Source organism: Euwallacea fornicatus, chromosome 22 (genome assembly GCF_040115645.1).
Source record: "Euwallacea fornicatus isolate EFF26 chromosome 22, ASM4011564v1, whole genome shotgun sequence".
NCBI lineage: Eukaryota > Metazoa > Arthropoda > Insecta > Coleoptera > Curculionidae > Euwallacea > Euwallacea fornicatus.
Genome location: NC_089562.1, coordinates 1,766,460 through 1,789,743, shown reverse-complemented (window position 1 = coordinate 1,789,743; position 23,284 = coordinate 1,766,460). Strand labels below are relative to the sequence as shown.

The 23,284-nt window shown below is 37.3% G+C and overlaps 1 protein-coding gene across 6 annotated transcripts in view; it reads right to left on the bottom strand.

The window, feature by feature from the left end:
- The window catches only part of ftz-f1 (ftz transcription factor 1), a 78,642-nt gene that overhangs the window by 21,042 nt on the left and 34,316 nt on the right, over positions 1-23,284 (bottom strand). For 4 of the 6 annotated variants that reach the window (XM_066295213.1, XM_066295214.1, XM_066295216.1 and 1 more), the window contains one exon: positions 13,899-14,216. In XM_066295213.1, coding sequence (XP_066151310.1) covers positions 13,899-14,216 — 318 coding nt within the window. Of the gene's footprint in view, positions 1-13,898; positions 14,796-17,749; positions 17,886-23,284 lie in introns of those variants that run through there. The other 2 variants (XM_066295217.1, XM_066295212.1) reach the window with 2 other exon arrangements.

The window sequence follows — 23,284 nt, the reverse complement described above, 5'->3', positions numbered from 1 at the left end:
AGCGAAGTTACGGACATGCCAAGTCGCCGAATGCCCACGTATGTCGCTTAATTTAAAAGGTTTGAAAGTAAGAGTTGCATTACCTGTGTTGTACCGGTGGCTAGAAAGGAGAATTTGGAGGTATTTATGTGTTTTTGCGTAAGCGGGCCAACGCAACATTACGGGAAAAAAAAATCATCGAACGCACTCCTAAACCCCTGCGATTACAGAAACACAGTCGATTCGCCAAACTGCCTGCAAATAATCATTAAGCCCGATACGAAAACATTTTTAAGCAAATAAGGCTAATTTATAGCTTTATTTGCCATGGTTGCTGTTTAATGTTAGACGTATGTGTTTATGTGGAAACCATAAGGAACTCGTGGCGACTATCGCGAGGGAGCAGCGAGATCTGTTATTACGAGGAGAATTAATGAAGAGGCGCTGATCACGGCTACAGCGCTAATTTGGAGAATTTTTTAAATAGAAAATGGCAACGTTGCACAAGAATGAGCTTCTCTCATTGTTGACCGGAACTGGATTGTCACCTCACTGCCATTCTAAGGGCGACATTGCACAGAATTTCGACGTTGCATTTTCGAAAGGAAAGCGAGGAACTCCTTATGGCCATTTTATAAAAAAAAAAAATGAACACTGGCAACGCAGCTATATTGTGAATGCTTCTTGGAATAGACCGAATGTTATTTTGTCTTGTCGATTTTATCAAAACTTTACCAAACCGTTCCTAGGTATCAAAGTGACAATTATAATAACAGTTTGGTGAAATCTAGTTTTCCATTCGAAATTTAAAAAAAAAATCGATTGTTAAGTGCAAATGAAGACCTGCAACGTAGAAGTACGACGAATGCCCTCTTGCCAGCGTCTAAAACCAGTTATGTTTTTAATGAAACTCCTCGGAAAACTCTTATTATAGAGAAAATTAGTTAATATCGGAATACTGCATATTCTCGCTGGAAGAGCGAACGATATTTAGAATTTTCTCAACGATTACAAACTCTCAGTTTGTCACAATTTTAGCGCCAATCACAAAAACGGAAGAAATCGCCGAAGCAAAACAGGCACCAGTAACATCACTATACTGCGCATTCCTACTGGAAAGGCACATTAGAGAATTGAACGTGTGAGTTCGCCATGTAATGTTGTAGGATGTTTAACAAAAAGTTGGGAAACGGGGTAAAAACACTAATTATCGTTAAAAGGTGTTTTGCACTAAATCGATTTTTTGAAAAATCTAGTGAGTCGGGGTTATCGTCGGACGACTCCAGAAGACAAACTGATTTTATGGAAGATTAAAAACGAACCTAATTAAATATTTATATCGCAAAAATTACCGCTAAGACTGCGTTCACATTGTTGATAAATTAAAGGTTCAGGTTCCAGTTGTAATGGCACAATTTTTGAAATAAATGCACGTTGGGTAAGTTGAATGATATTCTAATGTAAAACTCCACGCAACGTGTTTAGTCAAAACTGATTGATGAAAAATGTTTCTTATATTACACATTTATGTATGTATGTGTGTAAAGAAACAATAACGTGTAGTTCCACTTTTGCGCACATCCCCCAAGGGGGGCGAACACGCACTTCCTTGCCGTGGGAAACCACTCGATTAGGGGTGTTAAACGGACCAGGACGTACTTTATTACTTATTTCACGTCTTGACACATCTTCGGTCACGATTTTCTCTCCGAGACCAGATTATCTTGGTAGTGGTGACTGTGTTTGTTTAGACGCACCGCGGCGGCGCATATTCGAAGAACATTAAATTTATCGTTATTCCATTCCACGAACACCGCTCCCAAATCCGTGACCGAAGCCCTCTGTCGAAACTCGTATACACTCCGTTATTAGATCGTAATTGCTGGATTCTCGACACGGTCCAGGAAGTAGACTACAATGGCCCGTGTCAGGTTTTTTTCACCGCGGTTGTTATACCTGTAGTCGACCATTTCGGACGTGGAACCACTTTAAGGAACTGAAAAAAATACATCAAAAACTGACGTATCGACGAATCGCTTCCTCGGAAAGGAGACATTGCTGTCACTGTTCGCTGTCGGTCGAGCGGCAAACGTCAAATAACAAACGCATAAATCAGCGCACCAACCTACACAGTAATTAAATTCGATTTATTTTATCGTAATTTAATGAAATTTGAAAAGTTCTCACGTTTCGAGTTTTCTCATGCTGCATGCACATTTACATTTTCGATCACGTGTCGGAATCGAATGATAAGGAATTTAAGAAAAACTGAAATATAATTTAAGGCGAATTTAATTAAAATTTCAATTGATTTGCGGCAACGTCGAATTCGAAAGAAAAATAAACATACTTCTTGCCGTATCGGCTAAAATTTAGATTATTAATTACGACGATTTAAATATATTATAGTAGTCAAGCATGATTTAATGAAATTTAAGAAACAATTAACCCATTGTAACAGCAGAAGTAATATATTAATACACCATTAGGAATTTTGAAAATTTGTGTGGCAATTCGACGTGCATTCAAACTAATTTACAACAATGTCTGATCGGATTTAATATAATAACAACGCATTTTTGTCAATATTATCGTTGATTTTGCGTTACAATAACGTGGAAATACAAATATTAAGAACGAGTCTTAGTGTACTTTCCCTTCAACAGTAGTTTAAATTTAGAGTGGCTTTTAGTAGATTCGATACTGATAGAGTAAAATCATCAAGACTATTTAGATAATTTCAGGCAAACTTCAATTGAAAACCATAAGAATCGATATGGCTTAGCGCAGTGACGATTTTAGGAGATTTATTTTGTGATGCATTGTGAATGCGGCTGTGGTGTAATCGAATTAGGATACTACGAACGGCAACTCAGATACCAATACGAAGATTTCCTAACATCATCATTTTACTTTGTAATAAGATTGAAACTAATTTAATCTCTGATGTAAGTTCATTTATATAACTTGTGAGCCAATTCGAAACAGTAACAGTATGATGTACCGATGATATACTTAATGACATTGATGTTTAAAAAAGGGCACGATACGCTCCAGGTGGATTGCCTCATAAATTTTGGCGTGATTCGCATTAAATACATTTGCAGGCTAAACGCAACAGTTTACCGCATGCGTGCGGTATAACGCCTTACCGCACGCAAATCAAAATGGCCCGTGTCAGTGTCAAAACTTTTTATTTGCAATTGTTTTAGTGGAAAGACTTTAACGCACGCTAACACTTAATTAAACTTACACAAGACATATGCAACGAAATATCGGGAGTGACGCGTGCGAAAGTGTCGTTCACAGACTCCTTTGCGTTAAGACAAGTATTACTTTTCGCCCTCGTTAGGTTAATAACTCCGACAATAAATATGTGAAATTATAATTACACGAATTAGTTACTGGCAACGATTCCGAAAACTTAGAATGCAGCGCATGATATTGCAATCTGATTTATGACGATTTAAAGTGGTATTTAAGCTGATTTATAAAAGGTTCTGTTGATCTGTCACAAGAAAAACAAATTACACCAGGTTTTAGCGAGTTAAAAATTAGGGATTAGAATAGAGATTAAAACTCATTTGGACTGGCTTAAAACTCCCTTTAAATGATTTCATGACAAAGGCTTTTCATGGGCGATTTCGGCCCATCCCGAACGGACCATTAGCGTTTTCATTTCATCCTTGGGGGTGGGTTTCACATAGCACAACACAACCCTTTAAAGATAATAGCTTTTCGTGCATGCCCAAAAGCGATCGATGCAAAACAACTTGGAAACAGATGTTTTGCCTAAATACGGGCAACTCCTTGGCCGGTCGGTCCACAAAGATCGAATCGATCTGTGCCCCGCTTACACCGTTTCGAACCTGTTTGCTTCAAGTATTTAGGTTTCGGTCTTACGTTACATCTCTAGGCATTATTAACAATACAGAAATAATGTTCTTAACATTTATGTTGCTCAAACAAATTGCACGGAGAATGACAATGTAGGCACGCAAATGCGTGAGAAACTTTTAAATGTGCACATTGTTGCATCAGGGAATCGGACGACGGTGTTCCCGAATGATAAGTTTCAATATAAACAAACTATGAATAATGTGATATTTTCGCGACTACAATGCGGCATTAAATTAAACGCAGCCGAGCTAAAAATAATGAGCACAGATTCGAAAATTGGGTCAAACTGATAATGGGGCTTATTAAGGCCAGTACACACTGTATGCAACGCGTATTAAAAATAAAACGTCGAGATACACCCACTTATCGGGATTGCCTGAAAGTTTCGCACAAACATCGGGCCAGGAAACGCGATTTATTTGGGTCAGGATTCAGAATTTTCCTATGTCGGTACCGGTGGTGCCACGTCGCTATAGTTGTATACGTATGGTGGCAAAATATTATCAATAATGGAGTCTTTATGCACGAATATCGAGTTTTACACACTAGCATAGTTGTTATCAATACCAAACCATAGTCATGTGACATTTGCCAGTCGTATGCGCCGTGTATTTGGGTCAAGACTTGCGGACACATTATGTTGTTAGTTTAACTAATTGCCTGTTTTTGTGCCTTTTTTTAACAACTATAAACGATGACAATAGGCGCTTTGGATGATGAAGTAAGCGCATTGCATGTTATTCTTAAATTGCTACTTCCGAAAGTGATGAAGTTCCAGGATAAGGAAAAATTAGTTCAGCTTTGAGTCGAAATTCATTTGGAATCAAATCGGTTTTCACTTCAAAATATTTCTGTCGGATTTGGCGAGGGGGCGCGCGGGGAGATGACTTGTTACAATAGCGATCTGGGGGAAAAACTCTGCGCTATCCACCAATTGAGCATACGAAAAACTTTAAACTGAGATTGTTAAGATTTGTTCAGTTTATAACTTATAAAAAAAAAAAAAAAAAAAAAAAAATTTGTTAATTTTGTTTTTCGCGGAATCTCTTGAACTTTCTAGATTTCAAAGGACCTGTAAATAAGCAATCTTATCTGTAAGATCCCAGTTACGTGCCTCAAATCTGAACAACCGTGTAGGGCAACTGAACCTTCATTGGTATAAATGTTACAAAACCAGAGAAGGGGTATTTACACTTTGTGCCACATTTACCGAAACATTTAGAAAATTCTTACAGAAATTCGCTTACCAATAACCGAAGTCGAATCATACGTAAATCAGTTGGATTAAATCGCGATATGGAAACTATCTTTTATTAGCATTTCGAAGCAGATTGCTCTACTGGTTTATTTAGAGTTCGAAAGCTCAGTTTTCTCTAAGAATTCCGAAAGAGAGTTCCCGAGATTACCGGAATAATCAGGTCTTACCATGTGAAAATTGAAATTTCTGCATCGAAAACAGCTAATTTCGATAATTATACCACTTTTTTACATTTCCTAAGTTCGGCGTTTCCTTTACCAAAAGCAAAATAAATTCAAGTATTTCCAAAAATTATGGTTTCACTCCTGAACGACCAATTTTTTAGCGTCCAGTTAGGAAGTGACAGTTGTTAGTTAATAATTACCTGGCAGATGAGGTATTTTTTAAACAGAAATTTAAGCGTGGCGAAGAGTTAAAGTATGAAGAGATGAAACAACTCTGGTAATGACAGAGGGACTAATCATTATCCTCAACTCTAAGTTATTTCACGTGCAGTTTTAGCGGGGCATTGAACATTGAAGAGCTGGTCCTTCAGTTGATTAATGGCACTTCCTATGCGGTTTTTAAGGAGGGGAATCAGATTCTGACGTCTGTCAACACAGGAAGAAAATTATTAAAAAAATATCTTGAGACCTATGTTTAGAATATATTGAAAAAATGTGTGTTCTAACTCGTTGCGTTATTGGCTTTTCACGTTACTCTGCCTGGAGAAATTCTTGAGCAAAATTGTCGACAATTCTGCAAAAGAAGAACTTTTGAAGTCCCAATTTTGGAAAACGTTGAACAGGTAGTTAATCTCAATAATTGTGTCACAGCCCCCGTAACGTGGTTTTTTACATTGCTTTACTTAAAGGACACATCTTCAGAACAAGATCCGTATCTGAAATTTCTTGAGAGCAGAAACAAAATATTTCCTGGATGCTGTCGAGGCAAACCCACGTTAATTAGTAGAATCAACATTATCATCTTCACAATCACCATTATCTTCATCATCTCCAGGACCTTCATCAAGATTTTCATGTCCATCATCAACACCACCGCTCCTTCACCTGAACTGGTCTTCAAATATTTTCAATGTGTGTTGTCAAGTATTATTCATGTCTCAATGCAACAAAACAACGCGATGACGTGAAACAGTCTGAAATCAATCTTCGTTTAAATCAGAAGTGGGTTTCCGGACAAGAGCCGAAATGGCACGTCGTTTGGCAATAGTAGGACGTGAGACCAGAATAAATGTCATCGATCCTTGCCCCATGGGCGTAATTGTGAAAAGGCACAGGTACACACCTCGAGCATGTTGTTTTGTCTGGCCCAACTCAATTGGCTCGTTACGAAACGACATTTGGACAGGCGATCTTAATGGTATATAGTACCACCATCGGATAATTCGATTACGTCGTTGATACGATCCGTGCATCGGAACAACGAACTATTAATATGCGAGTAGCAGGTCAATCAGGAACTCCATGTCGTAGGTCATCCAAGGCCGCTTTTATCTTAAAATAAATTATTACACAATCAGCGCGATAACAAGTACATAGTACTACAATTACTGCGTGCATTTATAAATAACTCTCTGGTCAAAACGCGCGCTTTTTTTCGCCGAGAATTGGTACTGATAAAGGAGAACAAGGCCTGGGAGATGTCGTAACAAGGCAGGGACCAAAACGAAACGGAAAGTACCAATTGTGGTACCGCTCGAGTGCGACAAAGAGGAAACTACTTTGTTTGTTGAGAAAAATGCCAAGAGTATGATGCAAGACGATCTTGGCGATGTAGGTTGTTGGGTCGCACGATTCTTCGATCTTCTATTCTCTGTTATGCTCATTTAAAGGCGTACGAGCGCTAGTGCATAATTCGCGATTATGTATGCAAAACTGGTGCTGGAATTTTTCACGAGCCGGAAATTAACTTAAGACAAGTTTTTTTTTTTTAATTCCAATTTACAGTGTGTCTCGTTACAATGACGTTGTAACGGTGGCCTTTTTTGCTGGATTTTTATCTGTTAGTTAAGAAGATCAAAGATCCAGGGAGCTCGGTAGAAAAAATTTTGGAAATCTCTCGACAACTTGATGAAGACGAAGAGCGAACTGTCGATGACAATGAGAGATGGTTCACTGCTCACATCAATTGCTCCGTTTCAGAGGAATGCCAAAACTTTCCGGCCTATCTTTGATTCATCATGATTCTTTCTCTTCAGGTGAATTAATCCATAAGTATGTTTCTTATTTCTTCTCGCATACATCTAAACGTATCTGACCATATGCTGGTTTGTTCCTCACATTCAGACTCGATTGTAATATTACCGAGAATGATTTGTCTTTAGTTCTTGGCTGACGCGCATGGTATAAAAAATTCCTACGTAACAAAAAGAGCCTTTTGGTCTTTTGTGAAACCAGTTGTTTACATATGATTCAACCTGAGTACGGGTTTACTTTTTCGTTTTACCTTACCAAATCAAAGGGTCATTGAATTATCATTTAATTTTTTGTCTCAATTTACTCCAAGGAAATCTAGGAGGGCTTTCACTCCGACCTAAAATTTAATTACCCCTTAAAACCGTCAATGTAATTAATGGGCCAATCACCTCATTAACATGTCCCACATCACATCGACAATGCTCCTCCCGCAATTTGTCCGAAAAACCAGGCATGCATACAGTCGAGTTATTTAACCGATCTATTAATCATAATTCAGGCAATACCAGCGGATGTATACAGCAAATTAGACAGGCGAGTTTCAATTATGATCATGTCATTTTCATTGTTGAAACACTATTTGACGTTGCACCGATTTCGTGAAACTGACACGAATCAAATGGGACAAAGTCCCGCCGTCGGGGAGGCCCTACTCCGGCGACATTCTAATTTTATACGAGATTGATATGCGTCGATATTTAGGTTAGGCAAGTTTAATGTCGTCTAGTCAAACCAACCGGAAAGTTGTGTATCAAATGGGTAATTGGTTTCTTATATACCCATGTGACCATTGCAACGGTTGTAGCGGAAAAAACCGACACGTCGCGTAGTATCCGAATTAAGTGACGTGCGCTCGTGTTACACCGTTCAAGGCAATCTACAAAGTTGAAATACCTCCAATTTACCGTAGAAGACACACTCTCTGTACCTATCGCGTGACTGCGTAAACTATAACAAATAAAATTGTACAAAATTTTAATGCTGTTTGTGAACAGAAGGAGATCTTTGTTCTTAAAATGTCACGTTCCATTTTATGCCCGTTGAAATCGAGAAGGTTCACCCACATCAAGGAATATGTAACCACATTCACACCCCCGCAGTCGCGCAAATTGTCGCCTTGTTAGCGCGATTTCTTCGAAGCAAAAGGAATGGCACACCACACAGAACAAGAAAAATTTATACGCTTGTTCTGGTATACGTACCGTGCAACTGTAACAAGTGCCGAGTGACACAAATTGCATGTAAACTATACAGAACATTGTAATTTTCGACAATTCCCATCTATTAGCCACCGTAGTGAGCGAACCGAGTTCCTGATTCGTTTTCGATAAATTGTCTGGCATCGCAACTAAATATAATCAATAAAATTTTAGTATAAAGAAGATGGCAATAACTAGTCCTCCAATCTTCACCAGAGCAATATTTGCAGTACCCAACCACTTCAAACAAACTAGTTTTCTAAAATTGCCCAATGGCAGTGCAGAAGTGTGTCACAGTATTGGCACACAAGACCGAATATATTCTTTTAATTTTACAAGACATGTGCTTATGTAACGGAAGGTAAATAAGCATAATACCACTTAGTTTTCATTCAAACTTCATGTTACAGCCTCGTCTTAGCGAAACAAAAAATCTGGTGCCTTATGGCTACCAGAGAGTATCATAGCAGCGATGTGGTTCGACAATCTTAATGACTTGATATTGCTTAATGAACACACATACACACATTTGGTAAGAATGAGCTATGTTTGTGTATGAAATGAATGTGAAAAGTGGGTTAATCGTTTTGGTTTATTTGTGAAACCAATTTTTGGCGGGGAGGGTTATATCCATGTGAGTGCGATTGTCATCAGTAATTAAGAGTCTGGAAATTACTATCTGGGTCCATTCCATAAATTAATGGCAAAAACTAAGAAGTGACTGTTATATAATAATGCGGGATGGTAATACAGGATTCAGGTTGAAACCTTGAAAATCTCATATGTAACCTCATAGGGTTTCGACATTTTTACTGCTTTGATTCGAAATTTGTAATTTTTGCCTGAAATTCGGCCATTTTTTGATTTATCAGACATTCAAATGATCGATGATACGCTACAAGTTGAGCTTTGGTTTAGAATTTTGAAAAGTTTTTGGCGATTTGAGTAAAATGACAGAATTGAAATAAATCAATCGAAACAGGATCAAATATGTCAGAACTACATTATAAGAGAAGTGAAATTTCTCACAGAAAATGTTGCCTGAAATTTTGCCGATTTTATGACAAACGAGAAGATCGTGTCAGAGAAAGGTGGAAAAGGAATGCGATTCAATTTGCAGTTTAGAAATTAACAATTTGACAGAAAAGCCGTTGGAACAGAGCTCAGGGTATTGAAATTGAAGAAAACGAAGAATGGATATAACGTTGGTTTTTCCCAAAATTTTATATTACACTGTATGAATGGACGGAACGTGACAAAACAGTGTAGAAAAAACCTTTTATAGAGTATTCATAGTGTAGAGGGTCTGTCTAGGGTCTAGAAACACACCATAAAAAGGTTCTCTTTTCATGGTTTGTTGACTGTTTAGGGGGATCATAATTTTTATTATAGGAAACCCGCCCAGGTTCATTGATTTGATGGAAAAAAGGAGTCCTGAAGTGCTTTGACAAAAACACAGTATCAAGTAACCTGAAGTGATCTGATAAAAAGGAAAGTCAATTAATTTTATACTCTAGGGACTAGAACGTGCGCTGGGAAAAACGTGAAAGAAACAAGAGTTGCTTAAATTTGTATATGTCGCTGCCGTTTTCATAGGATATTTTGAAAATTCTTTAGAGAACTTTCTACATACCAGAGTGCACAATCAGGATCTTGAACTAATCTGATCCATATCTCAGCGTTCTTCTCCATTTTCACTTAATTATTTTAACGATAAAGTCACTGAATTATGATACTTTGAAAAATCTTTTAACCAGATCTCTCTTTGCCCGTTATTTCGGGGAGACTTATCCCAATCTTTGATAAATGAATTAAGTTAGATTCATTTATTTGATTTTCGTTTTTTCAATCTTCCAATTTCTGCTCTATTTCGCCCTTTTAATATTATCGTTTTTTTTTACATTTAGAACAATATTACCTAACCACTGATAACCCCTCTCTCATTTCACCGCCGTTATTTACAACTAGAATCGAGCCTCGTCGCCTTTAAAGGTGTATCTTTAACAACCCAATTTGCTCACCCTACTAACATTTACGTTCTAAATCACGACTCTAAATACCAGCGGCGTCCCGTCCGATGAGAGAACATGGGTGCAAACAAAACGCCTATTACTCAACATCTCCCGCAACAATGAAATATGAAAATCCCATTTCGGAAATGCTAATGGATACCCAGATATCGAGGGTATATCTCTGGCCGTGTTGCAATCACAAAGACTTTCTTTTATTTAAAGCCATTTGACATCTTACGAAATTGGAGCAGAGCCGCACTTTATATTACGTTATCGTGTATACGTACGAGTTCCCCTAAGGATTTTCCGTTTCTTGGGAATCGGGTATATATCTTCCATCATAAAATTATTTGCTCAGGAAAAAAAGCCTAATCTTATCAATTATTATTATTAGTAAATTATGAAGATATAAGAGGGAAGTTACATTTTATAGTTGGACGTGACTTTTTGGCAACAAATTTTACTGAAGGCAAAAAGCTTGGCGCAAGCAAACTGGTTTTATGACAGGGGTTGTAAAACCCCAAATATCTCTCAAATTTACCAAACCGACTAAGGCAATAAAAAGCAATTCTCTGATTGAACTTTTAAGGGACGGAAGAATACTTATTGAAAACATGAAAATAAAAGCGGGTAATATGGCAATGTGTCTTTAAACCGGTTGCAATTTACTTAAAAGACATTAAAGATTGCAATTACCGTCAATATTACAAAACGACCATTAACTTATATTAAAGCTAAATTAGGAAATAACTACTGCACTGTTGTTGCTTCGCATATTCCGTCTAGACTGTTCATTTCTAAGGAAAACATAGATTGCAGAATTCTTGATTTTCAATGAAGAATATAATCGAAACGATGCAAACAAAGATTCACATCGGAAAACGTACTTTACACACACAATAAGTGCAATTTGAACACAAAAATGAGTCTACCGACAGTGCCTACTTTTCTGCAGAAACTTGAATTTCGAAACTCAATAGACCTCTGCATAAACAAATTTTGGTATTGTGTATTAAAAATTACGATTTGATAAAGACGTGCTGGTATGGGCACAACACTGACGAATATTAACGGTAAGCAGACAATGCAAGATCTAACACAGAAGAATTAGAATGAAGCTCAAAAATTAACATCTTCAGCTCATCTGCGTCACTATGTTAGAAGGAAAGTTGGAACGTCCTAAAATATCCAGTGAAGCCAATTGGTCTATCCAATGTTGCCTATAGACTAACGTTAGGCAGAAGTTTTGACAACTGACAGATTCACTTAATTCTTTTCAGTTCCTTCTTATTTACGAGTAGGTCCGCATATCAATATCAATACATTATCAAAGTTTTGAGTTAATATTGACCAACGATTTAAAAAAACCGAATGTAGCACCATGGTTTTTTTAAATAGATTTGAGGTCCCTTTTTTGCAAATGAGACACTAATCCATAGCTTAGAAACTGGAGGAAATGAAGTTTCCATGATTCCTAAGTCGTATGTGCGCTGGTATAAGACACATATCTGACGAGAAAATCACTTCATAAGGGCACTAATTTATGTATCGGCAACAGTCAGTAATACTGACTAACAATCAAAGACCTGCGCTTTATACATTTGCCGTTCAGGCAGCGAAATGCATGCAAACTAGGTGTTGGAGGCATGCGCTTTGACTATTTTTAGAGTGATTAGGATCTCGAGCTGCCGTAGTTGCTTTCGTATCCGATTTTCAATGGCTGTATTTTATTTTCCACGCGTCTGTAGGTTATTTTCTACAAGACGTTTTCTTACAAGGATCTGAAATATTCATGGTTCACGCTTGCAAGAGTTCTCAACCTATCATGCACAGATCACGAATTGCTTACCGTAAGAAATTGAATACATGGGGGACATTCTGGTAAAAAAAAAATGTGTTACTTTTAGTGGAGAATGCTGGTAATTGTGAGTTTTTCTAGATTGAAGATCACTGGTGCGGAAGAGGGCTCGGCAGCTCATTCGTTGTCTGATGGTGATTGACGAAACATGGCATTATCAACGACAACTAAAGACATTTTTCTCACGTTGATAAATTCGAGAATAAATTATAAATGAGAAATTTAACTACCAGAGAGGGCGCTGTGAAACACGAGCCAGCTGTAAAAGGCGAGAAGCTAATTTTGATGTAAATGGCAGTTTATCTCAAATACCACATTGGAACTACTGCGTCGGTTAGATTTGCGTTTTGTGCACGAGGTACTTAATTAGTTTTTGTAGATCCCAATTTTGATACTTTGAAATACTAAAGATAAAGATTTTTTTGACTATTTACTGGATATCAACATAGGCGTATTTGAATCAATCAGAAAGCATATTTATTAGCTAACGACATTTTGGGTAATATTTCTCCTTGTTTTCGAGCCTATGTGGTTTAGAAAGCATTCATCAAACTTAAGAAAATAATATGAGGTTTGCGCAGTGCTTTCCACTAGAAAATAGAATGTCAAACAAAGCTTAAAAAATATCAATTTTTACGACCAACAAGTACACTATTAACACATTTACAGAAACAAAGAAACACCTCTTCCTCCCTTTTGCGGTCTCTGAAAAGTTTGAGGAGTACCACATACAAAACTCATTTTTCAAATTCGTGACGATTATTGATGCTTTTCTACGGCTTATATTCCGGCCAAATATTCCTCCTTGTTTGAAAAGCATTATTTTCAATTCTACTAGCTCAATAAAGTTTGTCCAAGATAAGGATATCTAGTATGGCTATCTAAAGAATACAAAATATAAATGTGTTTAAATTCGCACAAATTAAAACGAATCTTTTAAATTGTTTGCCACTATTCACATTAGAGCATTAAGAATTTCTATGAACAGTAGATTTGATATGCAATAACGCGAACTACAGAAAAGAAGTTATATCACACTGTAACAAAGGTATAGTAGTCTATAGTTCAATTGCAGTTTACAACACCCTGTGGAATATTCTTTCTGATACAGATTTTGATTTTTTAAACAATGTATAACACTTTGTCACTTTTATTTTCCTGGGTCCTTTCTATATTGAAACAATTACAATTATGGTCTCACTGCACGCATTAAGTTCCTTTGTTTCTGTTACTTTTTGGTGATAAAATTGTTCCCAACCACCTATTTTCCGATCATTTTCAAAGATCAAAGGTAGACCTTCAGACCTCTTCATCTAGGAAACAAGGAGTTAATCCAATTTGAGTTAAAGCAAACGAAACTTACACTTAAACCTAACTATTCCATCTGGAAAACTGTGGCACATACAATTTGATGAACGCATCTTTAAACAAAGAACGTCTTTCCCTTTGTTCTCACCCATTAATGTGGTTAGTGTAAAGAGTGAAAGAACTCACCTTCCAGCTTCATTCCGACATCCAAACACTTTTGAAACCGACAGAATGGGCATCGTTTCCTCTGGGTTTTGTCGATGTGACAACTCCGTTCAGCCACACAAGTATACACCTTTTTGTTTTGCACAGTCCTTTTGAAGAATCCCTTGCACGATTCGCACGTTAATAATCCATAGTGATACCCGGACACTTTGTCCCCGCAAACGGGACACAGTTCCTCGATGCCGTCCTTGGTGTCCGGGACGTCACCCCCGGTGGGAGCCCGGATCGGGATGTGGTAGGCGGCCGGCCCCATGTCGATGCCGCTGATGGTCTGCGTTCCTGAAGAAAAAAAATACGACGTGTCTATATTGGACATCGTTTGGTGCATCATCATGTCGGGATGGTGCTGACCCATCCCCATGGAGGACTGTTGACAGCTAGTATAGGGGGAGGACACGGGAGGCGAGCTATAATGACTCAGGGGACTTGAGGCCTGAGTGGCCGCGGGAGATTCCCCCTGGTTCGCGTTGAACGGGGACATGTTCAGGGATAACAACGTTGAATGGTTATCCATTTCAAGTAACATTTCTCACTAGACCGAAATGTTTGTCACCTATGCAAGCGTATTGCAAACTTAACACTCAACATTTTACAACAACAATAATCCATTAGAGTAAATCCATAGGCAGCCCAAGAACAGCACTCACGCTCGCGTGAAAAAGTAGGAAAGTAGGTCTAGGTCGGATGTGCGAGAAGGCGTCCGCATCCGATGGTTGACAACACGGGACTGACCGGATTCAACGACGGTATAGACCCCTTTAGGCGACCGGCTCCTACAGGGGTTCGGTACGAAATGATTACAGCGGGCCCGTGTAATAACAAGTGAAAGTGACTGACCTACTTTCCATTGAACCAGGTCTATGTTACTGCTGCGAGTGCTGTGTGCTGTGAAGTCATACATACATACACACACACACACCACACACACTTTCAACACATCTCGCATAGAGCGGCGTGGGTGCGACGTTGCCGTTTTGCCCGTCATGCGATAATTGTGGCAATAATAATAGCTATTGAGCGCATCATTACCTATTAGCCTAGTTGCATGGCATTAAGGAGTTCTGTTTTAAAAGGATTTTTGGAATATTTTATCAGAGTTTTCAACGATACTACACTAGAGATGTTTTTCGAAAAGCAATTGGCGCAAATGGTAATTAATTTTTTTAGGTGAAAAAACCAAACTTTAGTTGAAAATGTTCAGTCGGGGTAATGAAATTATTCAAGTGTGTTGGGTTAGAATTCCACTGAACTTTTCAAGACAAAAGTATTCAATCTCGTTGAATATTATTCATTCAATCATTTACGGAAATGTGCGCACTTCAATTTACGCTCCTGCTTTTCATTAGATAGAAGTGAAATATTTCTATTTCAATGGGGAATACATACAGGATTCATATTATATTTAGGAGAATTTAAAAGGTGATAACATTCATGATAATAAAAATAAAACTTTATTAAAACAAGAATAATTTCGCGCTTCCTTGGCCAAATACACGATGCTAAACTTTAAAATTATTTTTTATTTTTGTTCAAAGCTCGTAGAGTTTTTGAGATATTTAAGTTAAATTTTGAACACATGTAAATTTCAGTGGAAAATCTCTCAAACCGTTGGAGCAGTAAACGAAAACCCGACCCCGAACTGAAAGTTTTTATCACCTTACATTTCGATAACTTGGGTGTAAAACATACAAGTTTACATGAAATTTTTTCTCTATTTTTCATAGTTCTATCACTTGATTAGTGTGCCCTTTTAAAAATTGATTTATACTTTCACTTACATTTAACTTTGCGTAAAAAATCAGTAATGTAAAATGGGTTATTTTAAGGATGAACATTTTCGAAGGCTCATCCGATTTTTTTCATTTTTCAGGTATATATTCACGATGTTATTTCCAGTCCGGCAATGTTGTCCATTAGAAGAATTTTTGATTTTTTGCAGAAAAAATCCAATAAAAAAATAATAAACATTTGCTCTCAGTTTTGATTTATGTTTCTGGTGTTTAAAAAGTAACTGCTAGTACACATTTGATACTACTGAAAATTTAGTGGAAAACACTATTAACAAAACTTCTTTATAAGAGGAAAAACAGTGAAAATAAACGAATAAATGCAGTGCAATCCTCTATGCTCTTGACATGTTGACGCAATTAGTTTTCATCAGGGGTTAATTAAATATTTCTGCTTAAACAATAAACTTATATTTAACATTCACATTAGAAAAATCAGCGGCTTACAACTTGTGGCTTCTAGGCTCGAAATTGTGTGTTCCATACTGTGTCTGATTTCGTGCTCAGAATATCACTTTGAGCACGCATGTAATATTACTGAAGTTTTACTTGGAAAAGCTCTCTACGAAACTTCTCTATTATGGAAAAAACCTTGAAAAGAAGCCAGTGACATGCAATGCTCTCTTCTAAACCTAACAATCGCTAGTGTAGAAGTTTCATAATACATGAAAGTGAATTAAATTTCAAGTACTAAAATACGTTGAAAACACCACTGAGTTTTAATTAGAAATAACTCCCATGATTTATGGAACATATCGAATTTCGAAGGAAACACAGTGTCGTGCAAGGACTTCATGCAAAGTCCATAACTAGTTACATATAAAATCTTCTTAAGGATCTTTTTACCCTTTAATCAATTTTAGGGATAAAAAATCAAAATACGCTACCGATTCTTTACAGGAAAAAGCTATATTACAGAAAACACTGAAGCATTGTTGAAACGCGTGTGTCTGCAAGACTCGTGAGGCATGCAAGATCTGCTCACTAATATCAAGAAATTATTTTTTTTAGTAAAGTGAGTGACTAATAAAATGTATATGCAATGCGACTGAATATTTAATAGAACATTCAGTATATATCTCTTCTAACTATGGCGAAAAATTGAAATTAAGTGTTTCAATTTAGTCAGTGGCGTATCCTCCTAACGTTACATTTTAAGACGGTAGATTAAGAAATATTTAATACATTTACATATTTTTTAGTAGTAAAAACGTTAGTGTCAGACAAGACTTGTAAGCTTTTGAAACGAAATCCTCAAATCCTCAAGAAAACTCATGCTAACTGTGGCAACGTCGCGTTCGCGCAGCGCTTTTGGTTGGGTTCGCGGCGTCCCTGAGGGAAACATGTGGGGGAGATGTCCCACTGACCTAATTTTGCTCGCGCATCACGTGGCCAGCACCGGCGAAGAAAGGACAGCCCTTAAGACCTGCCTCACATCTTCTTGCATTAGTTTAGCTGATGCAACCCATGCACTTCGAAAAAATTTTCACGCAAGCGGCAACGCCGACCAAACTTAATAAATTCGTCCTTATGCCATTTATTAAAATAAAATCATTATCATCACAATAACATAACCTACTTTTCCAATAAGATAAAAATACGTTTGAGAGCGCGTACTGTGAACTTGACCCAAATGTTCCCGTAAAAAATCTCCGACGGGTTTGGCCCACATCGACGCATTGATATGTCAAAATTAATGCAGAAAAATTTTATTAACTGGAAATTCGGAAAAGTCGTAAATCGAATGTGTAATATGTATAATCGACGGGTAACCGAAAACAAACTGTTGAATGGTGTGAGTGCGCGTTTGTTAACAAAGCTGACCCAGAAACCCAAATTCTCTCGATTCGTCGATCGACAATCGAGAGTATTTTTAATCTTATCAGGGGGAATTATTTATTTTAATCCACTGTCCAAGAGTATTAATTTTTTTAAATTAAATTATGGAAAAAATAAACCTTGGACCAGATCATTTATTTATACATATGTCTCAAAAATCTGGACGAAAATTATTTCACTACTTACCTCAATATTTCAAATTTATTCGAACAAAATCCATCTGCACAATAAGGAAGTAATTCACAAAAATAAAATTTCAACGGAGAAGACGAGAGAAAACTTGTTTAGAGACGAAGTTGAAGAACGAGCTTGTTTACAGGAAAGCTAAAACGGTACTACGTATATGAGAATATCTCAGAATTGGCGTAATTAAGTCGGATTAGATCCCGCTTACCAACGGACCAATTAGAAAAGTGAATTTTAGGAGGAAAATTTGGAACATCTTATCAGCGCCTGTTATCTCGGGTTCGGGCCCTTGGCACATATTCAGGAAGTTCCGATATCTAACAAATCAACATTGGCAATAGTATCTCTTCAAAAATCTTTTATCATTTAACCCCTCTCTCCTCTGTGAATAACGCAATTTTCAGGTAAAAACAAAAGTTTGACAACATGCAAGCGGTTTGATAGCACCTCATAGGAGTCAACAATGTCAACAAAACAAAAGACGGATGCAATGTTGTCGCTTATCGCCCAATATCAAGTTGCTTTTCAGCAAATTTCTTAGTTTTCTGATTTGAAATATATTCACAACTGTCAATTTTTGAACTTGCCCTATTTAGAACAGTTTATCGCCAGTTTTCATTTTTCGCACTTTCCTAGTTTTCGTTGACGTAACCTAACCGAATTTCCCCGATTTAAAACCGAAATGTAAGCCATGGTTCTTTACATAAACAGTTTTGTACAATAGACTGTACAATGCTTGATTCAAATAATTTATCAATAAGTGTTCGATTTACTTGGTGAATTGACTTGAAGTTTCATTTGTGTAACTTTTCGTTTCTCTCAAAGTCCAGCTTGTTCAATTTAGAACAAAGCCGAGTTTAGAGCAGCTTGTTACTTTGACGATCGCGTGTTTTTACATCTTCCGTCTAAGCAACTTGTTGAAGTTACTCTTTTGGCTGTTCGATAGCAATCTCTATTTTTTTTATTGAATTGGTTTTTCTCTTCAAGTAGCTAACACGAACTAACTTGAGCGATTTCCATTTAGAACAGGGCTACTCAGAGCACGACCTTCTATGTGTGAGCCATTCTTAGAACAGATTTTTCGAACCGTGCTCAAGCTTAATCGCCGACTTAGAACAGGGCAATTTAAAACACATTTCCTTACATAAGTAGATATTCAGAATGATTGACTTCAGAAGTTTAACATAAGATATTGTCAATGAGGTCATTTTCATCGACAAGAGGTCTGCAAGCGTACATTTCAACGGCTATTTCGTGGTTGAAACCACTGTAATTTGATTTTGTATTCAGTTTTTGGTCGTTCAAGATTGATTTCAGTCATCTAACGAATATCGAAATTTAATTTTACCTTCCGGTATAAAAAATGATGTGGCCACTACTGACCTCGTTTTAACTCAATTTTTTGGTCCTTCGAGACTGAACACGGCGACCTAACAATTGGCATTCTAAGTCACTGAAAGTACTTCCTGTTCCAACCAACACAAAACCCCACATGGACCCAGCAAATACCTATTTCAAAACTTTATAATTTTCAAGATCTAGAATACCAGATCTGGCCGCACTTCGACACTGCAAACCAGTAAATTTCGCCATCCATTTAATACGCCATTGTTCGGTGTTTTCTTGGACATCTTTACCATCTCAACGACGCCTATCTAATGTATAAATCCTGTCCAACAATGGTAAAATAATTGTTTTACCTAAATAAACCATCGCGATGAGCACACACCGGGCCCATTATCTATTCAAAATTGCAACACGTCTTTTATAGAATTTACATGAACTATGAAATCAAAAGTAGGTTTGTAGAATTCATTAATTTGTTTAATTAATTCACTATCGGTGTAATATTAATAGTCGTTATGTTGCTGTTGTAATCGGCGTTGACAGTTAGTTTGAGGGACAGTGGCGTGGAGTTTTTCACATTTTCAGGCACGCAAAAGTAACAAGACGTGTGGTCTAAATAATAAACATTTTTCGCTTTCACTAATTGCTTAAATCAGTTGAGACCGCGATATATCGGTTATCAAAATTTACGGTGAACAATCAATTATTAACAACATTCTGGGCATAGTCAATGCGCTTTTCAAAACCTTTACGTAAACACGTTTTGCTTTTTTTGCTTTACTGCGGAAATGTCAGTAAGTTGAAAAGAAACAGAACCTGTAGGGATGGTTATCTTAGTGCAGCCTGGTCACTTACTTTTATTCGAATTTGCTTTCATTTCTACTAGAATTTTTCCCTCTTCTGGATTTAACGCACCCACTTGGGGGGGTTTACCGGTCTCCAGGACGGGATTAAAGCATGTTCGACAGAATAAAAAATTCATTTGGAATGTCACTTGCAATGTGGATGAATAACATTCCTGCTTAAAAATAGAAATGCTAACATTTTATTTATAATTATCTATTCGATTATAATATTTACTCTATAGTGTGTGATGTTATTTCGAGACTCAGCAGAACGTTCCGTTCAATATTATACGTCATTGTTATGAGTTCCTAGTGCAAACGCAACAGTGTCCTTGAATTTACTTGCAATCAGCGATATTTTTTAAGGAATGCACGAATTGTTGTTCATTGTTGTACAACAACAGCGGCTATAGATAATGATAAATATTTTGGAAATAATGTTTGGTTCTGTGATATTCTGTATCATTCCGAAAGCGAAACTGTCGCACTCCAATTTGATCGGGCCACTGGCCGTCCGGTTAGGTCGGATTGGTTGTTTCAGATCAAAATTATTATGGACGTTATGAAACAAAGATGATCATTATTTATCAGACCTCGATTTGTTACGCCTTCGATATGCGAAAGGTGAGTTCGGCAATTATTGTCCGTTCGAAATGCAGGGTGTTCGAATTACTTAATCGAACACACAGCGACTGAACCCAATGGCCCATGAGAGATATATAGCCCCCATATTAATGTTCGATTGCGCCAAATTTACAAATGCGACCCGACAATGGGCGGGAAAAGTTCCCTCTGAGAAAATGCAGCTAATTACCGGGAAGTACTTGGGAATGACTGGACGTGCAGATTCCCGAAATAAAAATATAATTTAAACATAATTTATTCGAATAGTTAGTTTTCAAAATCCATCGCAAGCTTGCAAATAAAAGTTTTCACGATGATACTCTCTGAATAATTGAATGAATCAGAAATTGGTGAGTGTCTAAAAATCATATTTTTTTAGAAACGCCGCGTGCATATGACGAAATGTTAATATTTCTAGCACGATAACAACATCTCTATGCCCCGAGGAGATATTTTATTAAATGCAGCTTCAAATTCTCAGAAAGTTTCAAATCAGAAACACTGGAACAATATCTTACTTTCTCAACAAATAAAATTGTGGAGGTATTGCAAATAACGTCAAATTGCTTTCTTTTTTGACGGTGTGCAATTTTATTAAAATTACCAAATAAAAATACAAGCTTCCTCTGCCGCATCCTTCAACCTGGCATTTCCCGTACAGAGGCCCTGAAAATAGGATGGTCCAGGATTCAGGAATTAGGGCTGCCAAGTTATATCAGATTGCAAAAGCAAAAAGATGAGACTGCGTCGATGAGCTGAAGATGTTTCTACAATTTTATTTTACGAAACAAAACTTGCAGTGCCGCAACTGAATATATCATAGAGATTTTTTTCTATATCACGAGATAATCATCCGTACCGAAAACGCGAAACATGACCAGTCACATATGTTTCACCAAAATGAAATTCGTTTATTCGCTGTTATGCGGATTAGGATTGATAGCGGATTAACTAAGTACACTTAGTGCATTCGGCGAATTTGCAGCGATCGAGCGCTGCTGCACTTAAAGCACAATGTCGCTGACTGCTTTTTGTCTGAAATTGATTTGGTTTCATCTGGCAAGCATCTACTAATTTGATCTTACGAAAACTGGATTCCTCTATCGCTTTTGGTTCGCTCGCTAGACGGAATTTTTTCAAACTCGACATTCCTAAGAGATATTTAATATCCAAACAATATTTCGGGCATTTCCAGATTCTGAGCGTAATGCGCTTTACCGCTGTATTTCGGTGCTATGGCAGAATGCAACCGCTGCAGGGCTCCATCACGAATATAACGATTTAATACGTTGACAGATCGAAGAAGTCCATACACTTCTCCAATTGCTGGTTTTGACTTCGAAAAACTACTTCTAAATGGCATTTTCTACTTGTGAATATCTAAAAATCACGTTTTCAGTACATGAACTGAAGGATTTTATAAAACTCAGTAACTTCCGGATCAGAGACCTGACTCTAATTTGATACATGCTCCAGATCGATCTGAAAACTTTCGACAACCTTAACTCAGTAATGGCCTGTAATAACTTAGCAGAAGTATCAGGCCGAATTTTTGTCACAGATTACGGAATAGTTCACCTTCGGATTCTCCTTGGCTGATTTTTGTACGAAGATTTGGGTAAGCTGGATCGAGTTTAAATGCATCTTTAAATTTACTGGTTTAACATCAAGAAAATCTTTTCAATTGGTAGAAATTTACTCTATTAATATTACGGGTCTTGAAAAGATCAACCTTGAAGTCACCTCTTCGATCTAGTTAAGAAACAGACCTTGCGCGATTAAACTTTGTCGCTCAAAATTCTACGAAGTTGATCGATTTTACAATACATGTCAAAATGACGTATGCTACATTTTTGACCCGCGTTGCGGGCAAACGACCATAAAGCTCTATTTGCACTTTTGAAAAGCGAATCACTCTCGAACGAAGAGGTAAAAATAGCCTAACTGCTCTGCAAACTTGATCACATAAAGAAGGGGTGACTTTGCCGTCATCTGCTATAAAGATAGCCCACTTTACAAGTCCAAGAACATGAGATCATTACACGCTGTCAGTCTTTTTGACATTTTAGGAGATTATTCGCGAAAATCATAATCCAAATTATGGGTACTGTTGTTTCTACCTTTGAACTCTCACAATACGAGGAACGTGTTTCTTACGGTAATCTAATTATTTCATCTAAATCCTCATGAAGATATTCCAGATCTTAAAAAAAAACCAAATGAGAGATGTTCGTGCCAGAAGATGTATGTCCATTTATAAAAAATATCTGACATGTAAGTTTCTGAGTTCTTCTGTTGGTTTGCCATCAAGACCATGGTAATTTCAGAACCAAATGTAGAATTGACAACATGGCAAAAACCACTATCTGACACAAATACCAGTGCTCACCCACTGGTCGCTATTAATCCGCTTGCAATACCGAACCTGATGGTGACGGCTGGTTCGATCCGTCGATACGATGAATGGCCATGATGGCGCCCCAGCAGATTCACTTTTATCCACTAACCCACTTCTGCGGCGGGCCTTTCTTCTTTCTCTTTCGGTAACCGAGTTACATAAACACGTTTTATAATAATGACAGTGAAATTGGATTGTGTTATGGGACTAGACCGTGAGGCAAGACCATCGCGATTCTGACTTTCTTCTCACCGAATGAAAGTGAAATTTGCACTTACGTACGTCTGAGTTATGTTGAGATATTCTGTAGCTCTGAAATTA